Source organism: Octodon degus, unplaced genomic scaffold (genome assembly GCF_000260255.1).
Source record: "Octodon degus isolate 3935 unplaced genomic scaffold, OctDeg1.0 scaffold00079, whole genome shotgun sequence".
Lineage (NCBI taxonomy): Eukaryota > Metazoa > Chordata > Mammalia > Rodentia > Octodontidae > Octodon > Octodon degus.
The window spans coordinates 4,877,370-4,894,443 of NW_004524655.1; the positions used below are offsets into that span (position 1 = coordinate 4,877,370).

Here is a 17,074-nt window from a genome sequence, read left to right on the forward strand (position 1 = left end):
ATGAAATACTTCTGTACCCTTAAAATGGTAAATTCTATGTTATGTATATTTTATCATAATGAAAATAGTTTTTAAAAAGGAACATATAAAAAATTTGTAAGTTAGTGGATCTTTAACTCTGATCTCTGGACTGCCTTAGAAGCCACTGCTTGAGCTGTTTATTTTAAATATACTCAATTCCCACCCAGCGTCTCTTCTGGGCTGTCTTTATTATATCCACGGTAGTGCTCCAAAGGGTTCATTCCTAGTTTGATGTCTTTTCCACTCATCTGCGGAAAAAGAAGAATAAAAATTTTGAACAATAGTATGAGCTTTTCACCAAATGAGACTTAGTTAATTTAGGAGTGAATTTTATTCTGAGACAATGTGTTTCTCTTTCCTGTCCTTTGGGTTTTAAGTATACTTTCTTTTATAAAATGATCATGATAATTCATGATGGCTGGTTCTGTTAAAAAGCTCTCTGCACTCGACAGAAAAATTGACAACCTCTATTCAATTCATTCACACTTTTATTATAAATATTACATATTTATTTCATTCAGTCACATTTTTATTTATTTTAATTGATATATACTGTCTGTATCTATTTATAGGGTCCAGTGTATTTTATTCATATATACAATGTGTAATGATCAAATCAAGGTGATTAGCATATGTATTACCTCCAAATTTTATCATCTCTGTGTTGAGAACATTAAAAATCCTCTCTTCTAGCTACTTTGAAATATACAATAAATTATTATTAACCATAGTTACCCTACTGTGCTATAAAACCCAGGACTTGTTCCTCCTACCTACCTATGTGTCATTTACTCTTCTCTCCTTGCTGGGACAAATACCCGACAATCAAAATGAAGGAAGGAAAGGTTTATTTATTTATTTCACAGTTACGGGAGGTTTCAGCCCATACTCAGCTGGCTCCAAAGCAGGGTGGCACATGGCAGAGAGAAACCATTCATGGCAGCAGCAAAGAGCAGAGAACAATGGGAGTGGCAGCAGCTCAGGCAGCTAGCCAGCCTCTCTCCTCTCCTTACATTGTAATGCAAATTACCTGCCCCAGGGTGGGTGCAGCACCACATCCACAATAATCGCAAACTCCAGAAGCCACCCCATGACCGCATGAGGCTTTGAGAGGACAACTAGACACAAATTGTAACTTTGCAGCCACTAACCAACTTCTGTCTTTTCTCCTCTTGCCCTACCTTTCCCAGCCTCTGCTGGCCACGATTATCCTGTTACCTCCGTGAGATCTTCTTTTACAAACTTTCACATATGAACTTGAACATGAAGGATTTGTGAAGTTATGTCTGTCTAAGGGATCTCAACACTTAGAAACCCTGGACAGAAGGGTCAGTGCTCTCTTGTGGGTTGACTGAGAAGGGACAGCTCAGCTGTGCGGCGTCAACGGTCTCCAGGTACATGCATGGCCCCCATCCCCTCCTTCCTTCTCCACACCCCGCCATACTTGTTATCTTCTTTCTCTGCTTTTCCTTGGTGCCCTTTATCCACTTGGGCTCTACTATGGTGTAAGTGTTTCCCCAACAGTTTACACAAGTGTGGTAGAGCAGAGAGGTGTCTGAGTCATGGAGACTAAGCCCAGATAAATTGATTAATCAATTAGCTTTCCCTTTTTGTTATCGTGGCCAGCTCATCCCATCCTAGGGGTGGGGTTGCGGCAGCATGTGGTGCCAGGGATCGAACCATGGTCCCTGCATTTGCATAAACTTGCCTAAGCAGGGACTTTAGTCTGCTGAGCTATCTCACCAGCCCCTAGTTTTCCCTTTCTCTCTTCCTTATATGTCTGCTTCCTCTTTCCGTGTCCTCCCACCATGTCACGGAGCAGTCGAGATGCACCCACCTGAAAGTGGACATCTCAGCTTCTAGAGCCACGAACCAAATAAACTCTGTTCCTTTATCAATTACACAGTCTCTAGTATTCTGTTATAGCACCAGGAAATGGGCTAAGACCTGCTCCCTGCCCTCAACTTGTTTTGACTTTTGAGCTCATTCTCATCTTTCTGAATTGCTTTCTCCTGCCTCCTCTTTCCCTTGCCTTATTAACCTGAATAAAATTCATCAGTGAACACATTAAGCGGACGGCTTTGTCCTTTCTGGAAGCCATCTCAGGCCACCTACCTGATGGAACCATCTTCTCCTCTGAGATTCCTCAGAGTCTTTATATTTTGATGATCAGTGGGAATTGTACTTCACACATGGAGTTTAAGTATTAAAAGCACCTACTATGTGCAAGACACTAGATAGGAGGTGGCAATGCACAGAGGTGAACAAAGCAGGTTATTGTCCTTCTGTGCAGAGCTACTTTGTCATAGAGGGAGACATATAATAATCACACAGAACCAAGATTACTACTGGTGGAAGGAGTAATCCATTCACGCAGTCCATATTTTAAAAATAAAACAAGCAACAAGAGAGAAGCACCACTAATCATGCAGTGACCAGAGGAGTTGAGTACCTTAAACATGTGGGAGCAGATTATTCCAGGCAAATGCAACAGAAAATTCAAAGGCTTAAGGGTAGGAATGGGTTCTGAAATTCTGAGGAACACTTGCAAAATTAAAACCCAAGTGTCACATCATTGTTCCTACTGAAAGTCCTCAAACTCCCATGAATCTAAAGATAAAACCCTGACCACACGAGACTTCCCCACATCCTCCTCTCCAAACTTAACTCTTAACACTCAGCCATGAAGTTCTGTAGTTCCTGTTTTGAAAACTTAAGCTTGAATCAGAGTCACCTGGGAAGCTTATGGAACTCAGATTGTTGGGTCTGGATCCTACCGAGTGTTGATATCAGGTCTGAGTAAGAGCCTAGGAATTTTCGTTTTTATCAAGTTTTCAGAAAATGCTGCTCCTGGTGGTTGAGGAATACTGCTGTCTCGTTTTTCCCTGACCTCACAAATACAGTAAGAAGGTACCTTCTCCATAGGGCCTTGTCCTCTGACTTTAAAACACAGTATCACTGATCACAGCCCAGAGTCACTGCTTGCTTGCTCACCTGTTCTTTCACCCAGTCCCTGAACACTGAACCTATTGAAGACAGAGAGATCTTTGGAGTACTTGTTGAAACCTTAGCACTTAGTATAAACCATGGCACATTGTCTGTACCTAGTAAATTCTGTAAATATGGTGTCATGATTAGACAGGTGTTATAGTGTAGAATTACAAACATCCCCTAAAGACTCATATTCAGAAGTGGGACCTCATCCAAAATGGACAGGCCCTGGAAACATCGCTGGGAAAGGTGTGTTCTCATCTCAGGCTCTTCCCTCCTGTCTCCTTCCTGGCTACCATGTAGTGACAGCTTTCCTGGTCATCCTACTCAATCATATTGTGTCTGCCCTGAAGCAGCTCACCATGGACTGACTCTACTGAAATCGTGAACCCAAAACAAACTTTTCCTCCTTTAAGTTGCATTAGTCTATTATTTTGTACCATTCAAACAAAAGGGGAACATGATTAAAATTATTCTTTGCACATTCACAATGTTGTGCACAATGACAGGACCAGACCTGATAGGTAATGTTCCACTTAACGTTTTAATTCCAACCTCATTCAGTCCATGCGCAAGCCCACAGAACTGTCTTCCTATATTAATCTCACCTCTCCTCCTTGTTGGTAAATTTCTGAGAGCAGGAATTTTGGCTACTGTTTCTGAGTTTCTCACCTCCTCATCCCTGAGGATGCCCTCTCCACCCCTAGCTCACCCGGCACTGTTGTCATCTGCTCAGCACTGTGCTCTTTGTGTTTCTCAGACAGATGCTTCAGGTCCCTATGACACTATGTGACACAAAGTGAGCAGGATGGTGAAGAGCAGCTGGCCACTCAGCTAGAGGGTACAGCTACCATCACGATGGACAGTACACATCAAAATGCTTCCACTCAGCTCCATAAACACCTGATTTTTGTTGCATTCTCTCTACCAACCTGGGCACTGGATCTATTCCCTAGAGCCTTGGTTGTCCCATGCAGAGCATCTGTCAGATTAACCAGATACATGCCCTTAGGATCTTGACTATCACTCCTGCCTTAACAGTGGGCTTTAGTCTCAAAATAACCTAGGCTCAAATCCCACATCTTCTACCTAACATAACCTGAATGACCTTGAATAAGATACCTTATCTCTCTGAGCCTCAGCTTTGTCATATAGGAAACATGAATCAAGATAACAACTTCCTCTTTGGTTTGGTACAAGCAGGAAACAGCATGTTACCTGTGGGGTGCTTAGTACAATGCAAGGAATAATAATTATTCAGCAGTGGGGTGGGGTGCCCCACACTTGTAATCTCAGCACTCTGAGAGGCTGAGGAAGGAAGACTATCCCATGCCACTTATGATATAGAGAGGACCTGTCTCAAAATTTAAAAATAAAAACAAGGCTGGGAATGTAATTTGGTTCAAAGGATCTGGGTTCAATTCCCTATATCCCCCTGCTCTCATACAATGTTAAGAATACATATTGCAGCGTTATTTTTTTAACTTCAATAAAAGGATACTAGCCAAGCATAGTGGAACATAGCTGTATTCCCAGGAAGCTGGAAGCTGGGACAATGTGATCACAAGTTTGAGCCTAGCCCACACAATTTAGTGAGACCCTGTCTCAAAATATAAAATAAAACATGGCTTGGAGATATAGTTCAATGCAAATGCCCTGGATTCAATCCACAACAACACATCCATGCACCTCTCTCTCTCTCTCTCTTTCTCTCTCTCTTTCTCATATACACACACAAGTACACATGCATCACTCAAAAAATGTTACTTTATACTTTCATTACAATAATTATTATAAATATTCTGAGGAAAGGAAAACATAAGGAACCTACACAAAGTCATTCATAGAGGGTCCTGACAGATTCTTAATCCTAGACATTGCAATGGGGCTGAGTAGGCAGGATGACATTCAGTCAGAAAGTGCAGGCTCTGTAGCAAAAAGGAGAATATCTATCTAACCTGTAGGCTTTCCATTTCTCTGGTTTTAAATACACTGTGTCTGTCAAACTAAACAATCCAAGAGGCTGGCTTCACTCTCTAGGCCACCACATCAGGACCTCTGAGAATCTATCCACTGCCCTGAGTTAGAAATAAGGGGCTCAATTCAATAAAGACAGCAATCTTAGCCCCTCAAGCCCTCAGAGCACTGTCAATCTTACCTAAAAGGCTTATTTCTTGAATTCTTGAATAACAGGCCTAGGAAATTCTCTATGATGTTTAATGAAGAAGGATTTTATTAAAAACAGCATTTATGGGTTGGGGAGATGGCTCAGTGAATCAGTGGATTAAGAGCTTCCCTGGCAAGCGCAAGGGCCTGAGTTCAATCCTCGGTTCTGCCAAAAAAACAAACAAACAAACAAACAAAAGCAGCATTTATCACATTTCTAGAAACAAAATTCTATGACATGTTTATTAGAATCCTTTCCCCTGCCAAAGAAAAGTCAAAAGGAAATTCACCTTAGACGTTCTGGCTGTCTGACCTCAGACAATTCCTTCACTCCTTACGTAGCCTGCTTCAAATGCACACTGAGAAATAAACAGGACTCTGTTCATAAAGTGTTTATATGAAGAGAAAAGATTAAATGCTCCAGAAGTTATTCTGAGCCCTTGGGTTACCAAGAGCTTGCAGAGAATCCAGTCTGCCTGCAAGGCAGACTAAGTTTCCAGGAGGAAAATAATGCATTAACAACTGTGGTCACATCACAACACGGACTATCGATTTGTTTGGTAATTATTTCTGCAGTATCAAGTCCAGGCACAAGGCGGAAGAGAGGTTGCTGCTGCTGAATCGTGTGCCCTAGAGTCTCTGACTGCAGAGGATGCGTGGGTCTTTCCCCCCCAAGTCTGCCGTGTCCTGGGTCTATGAACAGCCTTGATTTTCTTTTCTTGTCCATTTTTAAATCCAAGCCAAAGGTCAGTTGCCTTTGTCTTCTGCTTGAAAGCATTGCAGGAGAAAATTCTGCATTCCTTTCAGCAGGAAAAAAAAAAAAAAAAAAAGTAACAGACAAGACAAAGCAGGCCACATTCAAAGGCTGCAGCCTATCTGCAAAAGCAGAAGGCACTTGAGGCCAAATTTAATATAAACACACACACACACACACACACACACACACACACATACATGTATGCACAACCCCACCTACCCACACACAATGAGGTGAGTCATGACTGATAGAAAGCTGTCTCAGATGCAAAAACTGGATTCTCTGAGGCAAGTATCTTCCCATCTTTCTGCTTAAAAGAATATAGATTGTTCACCCACATTTAAATGTTCTATCCACTAAGCGTAGTAGAGGAGAAGCCCACAGTGTATACACACCAAATACATGTTGTTTGTCCATAGTGGAGCTAGGTTACATGGCTTGTTGAGTCAGATTCCAGAAATATCCTTCCCAGATTTCTATCAGGTAGTGCTTTTTGGCCACTTCTCACCAATAGCTAATCCAGCACACCAACTACAATTAACTTCAGGATTTCCATAGCATGTTTGTCTCATTTGTGCTCTAATTTGCTATTTGCCCTTTTTTAAATAAGTAGAATGATTTGAGAAATGTTTATAATGAAAGAATAAAGAATAAAAAAATTATCTATGAAGAAGGAAAGCATAGAGTGGTCAGGAAAGGGTGTCTAGACATGTCTGAGAATAGCTTTCTGGTTTCTTTAGCTTTAGAGTCATGTAAATATTGTGTATAATTGAAGTAATAAAATTATGTCCAAATGTAATCTCTAAAAATCACTATGACTCCATTCCGATGGACTGTAAATTACAATGAACAATTTGAATGTTCATCTAAGTGAGAGGCCTGAACATTATCTTAAACTGCTTTCAGTACAGTATTTGTATTACAGGTGGCTATGTGAGTGTGATTATTCTGAAACGAGTGTGTGTATTGTGGGATAAAGAAAATGACTAATTATGTTGGTATTACTAATTACGGCTTTTAGGCAAATCACAAAGGAATACAAATGCAAGATTGATGAGGTTAAAGAAAAACCTGTAGCCTTTATTTCAACTTGAAACATAAATGAAACATTTTTTGATCCTCAAATAAGATTTTGTAGGTCTGTATACCCAAAACTCCCTAGAAATATTGACTAATGAATCCCAGCATGATCAGAAATTCTGGAACCCGCTAAAAAGGGACGGTGATGTTTAGAGAAACAGCTGGTTCCGGATGTGGGTCTGGAGATGTGTACTTTGAACTTGATGCCTTTTGATACATCAGAAAACGAAAACCTTTAAAAGGCTTCTAGGTCACACTGAAGGGCTCAAAAGCATATTTAACAGTTTCTTCCTGTCTAAACGTGGGACAATTTAAGCATCAATAAAGCAACTAATTGAAGCATATCAAATATATTTAAATCCATAGATCCATTGTCAGGCACACAGATAACTTAGTAGCACATTACAAGAGTGCTAGGACACAACACATTCTCTTATAAGCTAGTAAATAGGAAGAAAAGATCATGTATTTACTTTGCTTTTTTTAAACATCAAATGATGCTCAGAGTTACCCACATAGTTGATGAGGGATATTTCTTTCAAAAATCATCCCAGCTACTATATGAAAAATATGTGACAGATTTGAATCCCATGTTTTGCAGCCCCTAGTAAATAAATAAATCAGGCAATGATCTTCAATGTCAGCTAGCGTCATAATAAGGGATGAAAACATACATTATTCACGTCTTAGTGGAATTTCTTTTGAACTTAAATTTAATTAAGCCCCTAGCTCTTACCACCACTTAATAGGAAATACAGGATACAGAGAAATATGTTATTAATGCCATGGGCATGCAAAATCAGCAAACTACAAATAATGAGACACTCTATGAGGCAAACACCCAAGTTTCTTATAGGAAACAAAGGAGACAGAGAGGTTGAGTGTATGTATATAGGGGAAGAAAAGAGAAACTAGGCTGAAAGGTGCTTAAGAAACCATATTTTTTAATGAGTTTTGTGAGTTTTAAAGATTTTGCTACATGGTCCCTGTTGCTTTTGAGCCCGTGGCCAGGCAGTGCATCACGGCAGGAGGGCGTGGCAAAGGGAAAAGTGCATCTTCTGGTGGGCAGGAAGAAAAAGAAAAACAAAAGTGTTTGGGTCCTGATGTCCCCTTTATGGGGGCTATGGAGATAGCTCAGAGGAATAGGTACTTGCCTGGCAAGTGCAAGGTCCTAAATTCCATCCCTGGTACCAGGAAAAAAAAAATTGATATCTTCTTCAGGTGTTCTGCCGCCTTAGTGACCTAACTTCCTTCCTCTGTTTTCTACCTCTTAAGATTTCTGCTGCCTCTCCTCAGTGCTATGGGCCAGAAACCAAGCCTTCCTTCCTTGGATATTTATCTAAAGTATAATACCAATTCAAGCAAACCAACCAACCAACAAGCAAGAAACGAAGATCTTTGGGAAAACCAGGCCTTGGTGTTTGAAGATGCTAAATGATAATTGTGGGCCAGGGAAGATAGCTCAGTAGAATGAGCGCTTGCCTGGTAAGCGCAGGGTCCTGAGTTCAATCCCTAGTACTGAAAAAAATAAAAATGATAATTGTATCTAGTGTAATAACATTGTAGTTGTGCTTTTCAGAAAAAAAAAAAAAAGAGTTCCTATCCTTCAGAGATCCCCTGTATGGGGTTTACAACCAGAATAGCACAATGCCTGAGATTTGTGTCAAAATAATTTAGTATGGTAGAAAGTGGGTCTGTAGACAGATGCAACAAAATTGACTGTATATTGATAGTTGCTGAAATTGGACAGTAGATACACAGGGATTCAAAGTAGTCATTTTACTTTGGCATATTCCTAAATTTTTCTATAATTCAAAAAAGGTGACAGTATAAGTTAAGAACTCAACCTCATGTCTCAAATTTAAGTTCTGGATTTTGGAACATTTTAGGTTTTAGAATTTTGGACTGGGGAAGGTCAACCAATACATCTTATGCAAATATTTAAAAACCTGGTAACTCCAAAGTGTAAATCAATTCTGGTCTTTAGCCTTTTGAATAAGGTACACATCCTCAGTCTGTATCACAACGTCAGTAATGGAAAGTAACTATGAAAACAAACTCAGTGACAGCAAAGCAACTTTATTAAATTTTAGTTTAAGCCTCTGAATTTGAAGTCACTTACTGACTGTTGAAAAGTCATTTTAGACAATTCTGAAAAACTCAAGACATTTTGGGAAAAATCAAAGATAAAGATTTGCTTCTGGAATAATTCAATAACTACGAAGGGAGTTGAAAAAAGGAATAACCCTCTCACCTTACAAGCATGTGTTCTAATGTTACTTAGTGACCTATCTGTTTAGCTGTTATCTAAAATTTTGGTCTATCCCTGGACCTGCTGTGTGGGCCCTGCCCCCAGGGCACGCTGAGACAGCAATTGAGACTGGGGGTGCCTATAATCCCTGCTCTTGGGAAGCTGTAAATAGGCAGATCACTATGAGTCCAATCTAGTAGTGAGACCCTGAACACCCTGTAGACCCCTCCCTAAAATACAAACATATAAAATTTTGGTCTATGTGAGACTACCATTACAGTTCTAAGGCACCTCACTTTTCAAAATAGTGATATTGGATCATTGGCTTTTAAAAATGAATGTAATAATGGTGGTTCTCTAATTTTGCATTCAGAGGCAAGATGAGACTCACTTAAAAGTAAGTGGAAACTCAGAGTCCAGTTGCTTTGCATGGAGCGTGGCCATCCATCACTAACCCCTGACTCTGCCTCCTTTCTCCCATCACTGTGTTCCCGGGGTGTAGCCAACTCCTCCAGGGTGTGGTCTTTGCACACCCTGGACCCTTTCCTGAAATGACACCTCCTGTCTTTATCTGGCTAATGCCTTCCACTTGATCTCAGCTTAAGCACATTGCTCTTACATGTATTTTCCCTCTTCACATTCAGATTAGTCAGTTCCCCAGTAACACCATTGCTCCTGCAAGGCATGGCTATTATTTACGATGTTTAATATAACCACTCTTGCTTCCACCTGGGTAGAAGCTCCATGACAGCAGAATCTATTTTTGTCCTTGTCCAAGTGCTATACCTCGTACATACCTGCACATAAATCAAAGCCATTTGGGACACAAAGATCATATCACAGCCAGCTTGTAAAGCTGATTAAGAGCACAGGTTGTACAAATCAGATTGGCTTTCATACAGTGATTCTACTTTTCTGCTGGCTGTGTGTCATTGGACAAGTTACATCAACTCTCTGAACTGGGCTTTTTGTTATCTAAAATATGGCTAATAGGATCTAGTCATAGGGGTTTGTGATCATTAAAGCAGTTCATGCAATATACGTGGTTACGGTACATATGATATACATCTTACTTTTGGCCCCCTCACCCAGGACTGAGACTGAGTAAGATCCATAATTGGATATCAATTAATACTTATCAAACCGAATATTGCTTGGCTTAGGATGCTAATAGGTAATTACAACTGCATCAACAATAGCACGTGCTATTTAAGGTCACTAGCAATAATGTTTTCTCCTTTGATCACAATTAAGTGAACATATACAATATCAGTGCACAGTGAATTTTATATTTTAATTTGTAATATGTAACTATAATATCATGCCTTATCATATATAACTTAGAGGAGTATGGGCATTAATAGCTATCCATTGTATATGAAATATATTCATTACAACAATATTTGTTGATCTCCTACTATGTTCCAAACCTCTTCTGGGAAATTTATTAATCTAAATGTAAAGAGATAAGGAATACTCCTGGTTTATTCATGTTTCTCAAATGCATTTGGAGTTCCAGAAGAGGAATGGACAATAAATAGCAGAGGTGAGATTCAGATTAGACACAGTTGAATTTTCTAAAAGCAAGGACGGATAAACACCCAATAGTACAATAATTTTTTTTTCCCAAATGTTTATATGAAGAAATTCAAAATCTTATAGTTTTAATGGTTCAGCATGATCCTGTTCAAGGCACAAAGACAGATTGGTCTCATTATCATATTTCCCATTATCTCAGTAATTATTTGACTCTTTCACTGTTCACTGGACTTTTGAAAATGGGTACAGACTGTCAAGTTCCCTGAAATCCCTTGATGATGGTAGATAATGATGAGCCTCATTGTACTCAGAGAAGTCCAGCACGCAGAGAGATGAAAAGATTTACCCAAGGTAGCACAGTAATATTAGGTGGAATTGGGACTGCTTCAGGAGGGACTGTCGCTGTTTCTCTGAGCTGATCTTCGGATCACTAGAAGTTCTTGTGAAGGTTAAGCTTAATTGTCAACTTGATTGGCTTGAGAGCTGTCAAACAAATTAGTAAAGCACACTTCTGTGTGGGACATGTCTGCATGGGACATGTTAAGTGTGACTTGAGTACTCTGTCTCGCCACTTGCTCCTTCTTCATTGGCAGGATTTCCCTAATCTGCTTCCCAGCTACCATCATGTTTGTACCTCCGAGCCAGCCAACCATGGACTAAACCCCCTGAAACTGTAAGCTAAATGAAAACTCTCCTTCTTTAAGTCACAAGTGTTGGGCATTTTGTACCAGCAACAGGAAAGCTGGCCAATACAAATCTCATTAGCTACTCCTCTAGAGTGCCTGGACTTGCAAACTCTAAAATTTACCTCTCCCTGTAAAATGAATGCAGTGTCAATCAGATAAAGAAACTATCTCTAGACAAGAATGACAAACTGATTTTACCTAGAAGGCCAGCTCCAACCAATTAGTAGTCATGCCTGTCTGGAAGGGTGTCTTGAGAAAGATTCTTAGATGAATTAGTGACACCTGTCATTGGCAGAGGACAGAAGATAAGCAGCAGTTATGCGCCGCATTTAGAGTCATTAACCAGCATATTAATAGTTCTCAGGTTATGGAGTAGGCTGGTCTTTACCTGGAAAAATGGAAAGTGATAGCCCAAGAGAATGAGACACAGACAGTTGCCTTATGATAAAATGATGGAGGAACTGGAGTTTGAATTATATTAACAAGGCCAGACCTAAAGTCGTAAAGTCTCACTCACTGTGATAATATAGAAAAGAGACAAATATTAGGCAGTGAGGACCCAGGCAATAATTTTACTGTGAAAAATTCCAGGGAATTTTTCCCTCCAGGGAAACGATTGTTTCTCCCTACCCAAGATTGTGCCTAACCAAAACCTAAGACTGGTCAAGAGTGAATAATTGCTGAGCTGAACATGGAGTGGCTTAAGAAATTAAAGGTGATGATTTCAACAGCATCAGCAATAACAGCTACCATTGCAAACAGTCTGGAATCTTTTTGGCACCAGAGACTGATTTTGTGGAAAGCCAAGTTTTCATTTCCTTCATGGACAGGTCAGGGTGCTTGGGGTGTGGAGCAGGGGAGCAGAAGGTAGAGGATTTAGGGATGATTCAGAGAAGCCTCCAACCTAGATCCCTGACATGGGCAGCTCACAGGGAAGTAAGCAACAGAGCTCAGGTGGTAATGAGAGCCACAGGGAGCAGCCATAAATACATATGAAGTTTTGTTTGTCTCCCTATCGCTCACCTTCTGTTGTGCGACCTGGTTCCTAACAAGAGTTGGGAACCTCTGATTTAAAGGTCACTTGGAATGATGTAGACTCTGCTAGTACTATTTTATTTAATCCTCTTAGAAATCATATCACATATACAATGGTGCCCCACGGTACAGGTGGGGAAATATTATCATTATAATTTCAGTTCTAGATAAAAACAGCAGAGCTGGGCTTCACACCTGAGTTCTGTTAAACTTCAATTCACATGCTGTGCTCCACCCAAATTATAACTGGTTTTCTTTCTTTCTATGTATTTGGTACAGGGTCTATAGGATCTCACTACACAGATCAGACTCGTAGTGCTTCTCCTGTTTTCAGCCTCCCAATTGCTAGGATTACAGGTGTACACCATGCCCAGTCTCAACCACTGTCTCAGCACGCCCCCGGGGGTGGGGCCTGCACAGCATTCCTGGAAATCGAACACTGGTCCCTGCATCTGCCTAAGCAACTACTTCAATTCGCTGAGCTATCTGGCTGGCCCTTAATTGGTATTCTTCCATAGACTGTGTCCAGATATTGCTCTGCAGCCTGCACATGTGGTACGTCTACTCCTCACAGGTAGTCTGTGCACATTTGTTCACTCTTTTGAGAACCTCCATGGTACTGATCAAGAAACTGAAGCAGGAGTAAGTGAAGTCACTTCTTCAAGTCCACACAGCCAGGAAATGGAAGGGCTAGGATTTGAATCCAAATGGGCTAATTCTTAATTCCTAAGTTTAGCCCATGTAGTTCTCAACTCAAAAGCATTCACACAGTGGTGGTGAACGTACAGCATGTACACCACAGTAGGCTATTTGTATCATTGAAAGCTCTAAAAGGCTTTTTTCTCTGGTTTTGCCACTCCTGTTAACATGATGTGCTTCTAACTATGTCCTCATTGATGTCTGATGCATTTTTGCACGTTTCTATTCTAGACTGCTAAGGATACTAAAGATTCTCAATCCCCCCAAGAGAAACAGAAACTGTATTTCTCACAGATTTCCCTTGCTATCCGTAGAGTCAGGTTCAGCAACTCACTTGCCCATCCTTGATTTCAACTTCTTCCTCATCTTTGAAAGGAGGTAAGCATCCAGGAGTGGGGGTGCATGCCTGCAGCCTGGGGAACTTTAAGGAGACTCCATCTAAAATCAAAACCAAACCCAACAATAGAATGGTGATGTAGCTCAGTGAGAAGGCCCAAGTTTCAATCCCTAGTACCACAAAAGGGGAAGGGGCAGTAAAAGTACTTCCTCGGCCGTCTCACTTGGCTGCTGTTGGGTTCGAGAGAGGCAGCGTGGTGCACCTGAGACCTTCGTTAACCTTCTAGGAATTAAGAAGAGTAATCAATCAACAATGGGGCTGTTGGTTGATTTTGTGGATGTAGAACCCACCTACCCCTGCCCTGCTAGTGACTCAGTTCCTACCCCAAATGTCACCACCCTGGATAGTTTCAAATATCCCAGGCTACTTAAGGAGGCAGCTCTCAGTAGCTTGGAAAGTGGCGTCAACTTCAGGGTGGGAAATAGGGCCTAAGAGCTGTTGAAGGAGGGGGGATTTTCATTATGAGGGGGCAGTGAGGTCACCTGCAAGCATCCCAGTCTTAACCCCACCTCCTGGCAGCAGCTGCCTGCAGAGGGCAACAAAAGCATCTCTGTTGTTGACCAGGTGGGGTCACTGCAGAGCGAGCAGCTCGCTCGGGCACTCAGAAGGGGGCACGCAAACACCGAATATGCACAAACCGAACCTATTACACTTCCGGGTGGATGCCGTTTTATTCCAGTGTTGTTGCTCCTCTTGCCCCATCTCTTCCCCGCCCTCCGCTGCCGTTTACCTTCTGTTCCTATGCAAAGAATTTCTGAAGTTCACATTGGTGTCTTGGCCCTTGGGTCCCCACACTACCAGTGTCAGGCAAAGAGCCATAGACTTCCCGCTGAGAGTGGGACCGGGTGCCCTGTGTTTGGAGGCCTGGGAGGCCTTTTTCAGTCAGTTTGCAAATCCGGAGGTGGGAGCGATTAGCTATTCTGCTGAACTTGAAAACCTCCAAGGGAGAGATGGGCTGAGGGGTCCCGCAAAGCTCTCTTAATTAAAATCCAAGGGAAAATGAGAAATTATACCCAGAGTCTCTCAGTCTGGAGTTTACTTGGATCTTGAGATCAGGTTTAGTTTAGGTTGACGCCAGGAGCAAGGGGGTGGAGAAAGGGGAATAAAAAGAGAGAGAAAAGATCAAAAAGTTACAACCCTCCTGCAACACCCCTGATCCGCGACCCCATGTGTTTAGAAAAGTGGCTGCATCCCCTAGGAATGGAAGGGGTGTGTGGGAAGGGTATTCTTCCTTTGGACGCATTTGGCAGCGGGGACGGCAGGCAGGCTGACTGAAAGGCACAAAAGAGACATCCTGCACCGCGCTACAGGCACAGATGCGCGGGTGGAGGCCGGCTCGGCAGATGGCGAGAAGCCGAATTGGTGACGGATTGTCCATCAAATAGCACTTTCTGGGTGGTGGGGATCTCACGATCCCCAGCCACAAAGAAGAGCGCAGGAGACCCCCTTTGAGGACCACGCAGGTCCCTTCCAGAAGGGTGTGGGCAGTTTGGCCTGAGTCTAGAGGTCAAGTTTTACTTGCTCCCTCCATAGATTCCCTGCAAGACTTGTAAAGGGGCTGGGATAGAAGGTGCTCGAGCCCCAGGGAACACAAGGAAGGGATGGAGAAATGCCCAGGATGATGGAGGAGGGCAGAGCTCTGGGAAGCAGGATTTCCTGCCGGTTCAATTCAGGGTGCTAGGATTGCTGCTCCAAGGGGACGGCGGCGCTGCAACTCCTTGGCCGCTGGGCCTGGGTGACAGTCGCACGCCCCGCCCTTTCTCCTCCCAAGACCTGCGGGCTTTTGTTATGCAGATGGCGGCGGGAGGCTGAGTCCGGGGAGGAGGGGGTGGGAGAGGAGGAGGAGAGACAGCGGAGGGGGGAGGAAAGTGAAGCTCGCGCTACCAGCCTCCTTTTCCAACGTCACATTGTGAGAGAGACAAAACCCGGGCGCGCCTAAGCTCACACGCGCACGCACACACAGACGACCTGGTCGCCTCTTCTCTCCTGGCGCTGCCGAGAAAGCCAGCCCTTCTCTCCCTTACTGGGGCGCGGAGCTCAGCAAGATTAGAGAGCAGCCCACGGCCAACACAGAAGGAGAAGAAAGCCGGCGGACGAGCTTCCTTTCTCCGCTGCCTGCCCAGACTAGGGCTCCCCATCCCCCGCCCGGAACTCCGATCTCTCCCACCCCACCCCTCTGGGTTTCACGCGGACAGCGCCCAGAGCCGGGTGTGACTCCAGTTTGGAATCCACGTTTCAGCACTTCGGACAGCACCCGGACGCCCGGGCCCCTTTGGGTTGACTATGGCGAGCGTTCAGCAGGGCGAGAAGCAGCTTTTTGAGAAGTTCTGGCGAGGAACCTTCAAAGCAGTGGCCACTCCTCGTCCCGAGAGCATCATCGTTGCTAGTATCACGGCCCGCAAACCGCTGCCAAGGTAATGACCTCGATCGTAGGAAGGGAGACCCATACGGTCCCCCTTTCTGGCCTGCTGTCCAGAATCCTGAAGGGTGGGTGCAGGCAGCTGGGCCAGAGCGCCTATCTTTCTGTCACTACTTGGTATCTCCCGCTGGAGTATGGGAACTAATTGCTTGTAAGGAAAAAACCAGTTGGAAGTGTCAGAAATTCTTTGGGGGAAGAAGGGAACAATACTCAGCAAATACCCTGTAGTTTGTATGCAAGAGGTCCTGCCTTCTTAGGGTGGGCGGTGCAGCTGGGGTACAACTTGATTGAAAAACTTTTCTTGTTTCGCATAGCTCAGAGGGCAGGAGGGCAAAGGGATGCTGGATCCGAAGTAGCTGGGATGATTGTTGTACAAGAGAAGATGAAAATTGATCCAGCTCAGACAGTGTTTAGAGGTGGCAGCACGTTTCTGTCCTCAGCTCAGAAACTAGCGAGCTCTGAACATTTTGACAAAAAGCCCATATGCTGTTCCTTCAAATACACCCCAAACAGCAACCCTCCTCCAAGCCTTTCTGGCTGCTGCTGAATTCACTCCTCTCCAGCATCCAAAATCAGGATTCTAGACTCAAGAGTCAGGAAGGAGCCTTCCGAGATTGTCAAGATGGTCTTGGAAGAGTTTTATGGGGGGTTTTCAAGAATCAACAAGAATGGGGGCCTGCCCCATAGCTCAGTTCTTTAAGAGGCTGCTTCAACAAAGCAGTCAGGCTCAGGTTGCTGTGGTTCGATCCCCACAACTCAAGCCAGCCAAACCTGCCCTGAAGGTATTTGTAGCCAAAAAAAAAAAAAAAAAAAAAAAAAGAATCAACAAGACTATTTAGAACTTGGGAATAAGAACATATCCTTGGGTAGTGGTTAAAATAATGGGAAGGGACCATAAAGGTGGAAATGAAACAAAAAGGAAGAACAAGGTATGGAGTGGAAAGGAGAGGAGACTTGGGGAAAACAGAAGCATTCCAACACAGAAAAAGCTGAGTTCTTTTCATGAATTATTCAATTTAGAGGAGTTTGAGAA

At 42.9% G+C, this 17,074-nt stretch overlaps 1 protein-coding gene across 1 annotated transcript in view; it reads left to right on the forward strand.

Annotated features, from left to right (window-relative positions):
* Positions 1-15,905: 15,905 nt before the first annotated feature.
* Positions 15,906-17,074, forward strand: part of Srrm4 (serine/arginine repetitive matrix 4) — a 167,863-nt gene continuing 166,694 nt past the window's right edge. The window contains exon 1 of the mRNA XM_004636238.1: positions 15,906-16,036. Within this exon, the coding sequence (XP_004636295.1) occupies positions 15,906-16,036 (131 nt within the window). The remainder of the gene's footprint in view (positions 16,037-17,074) is intronic.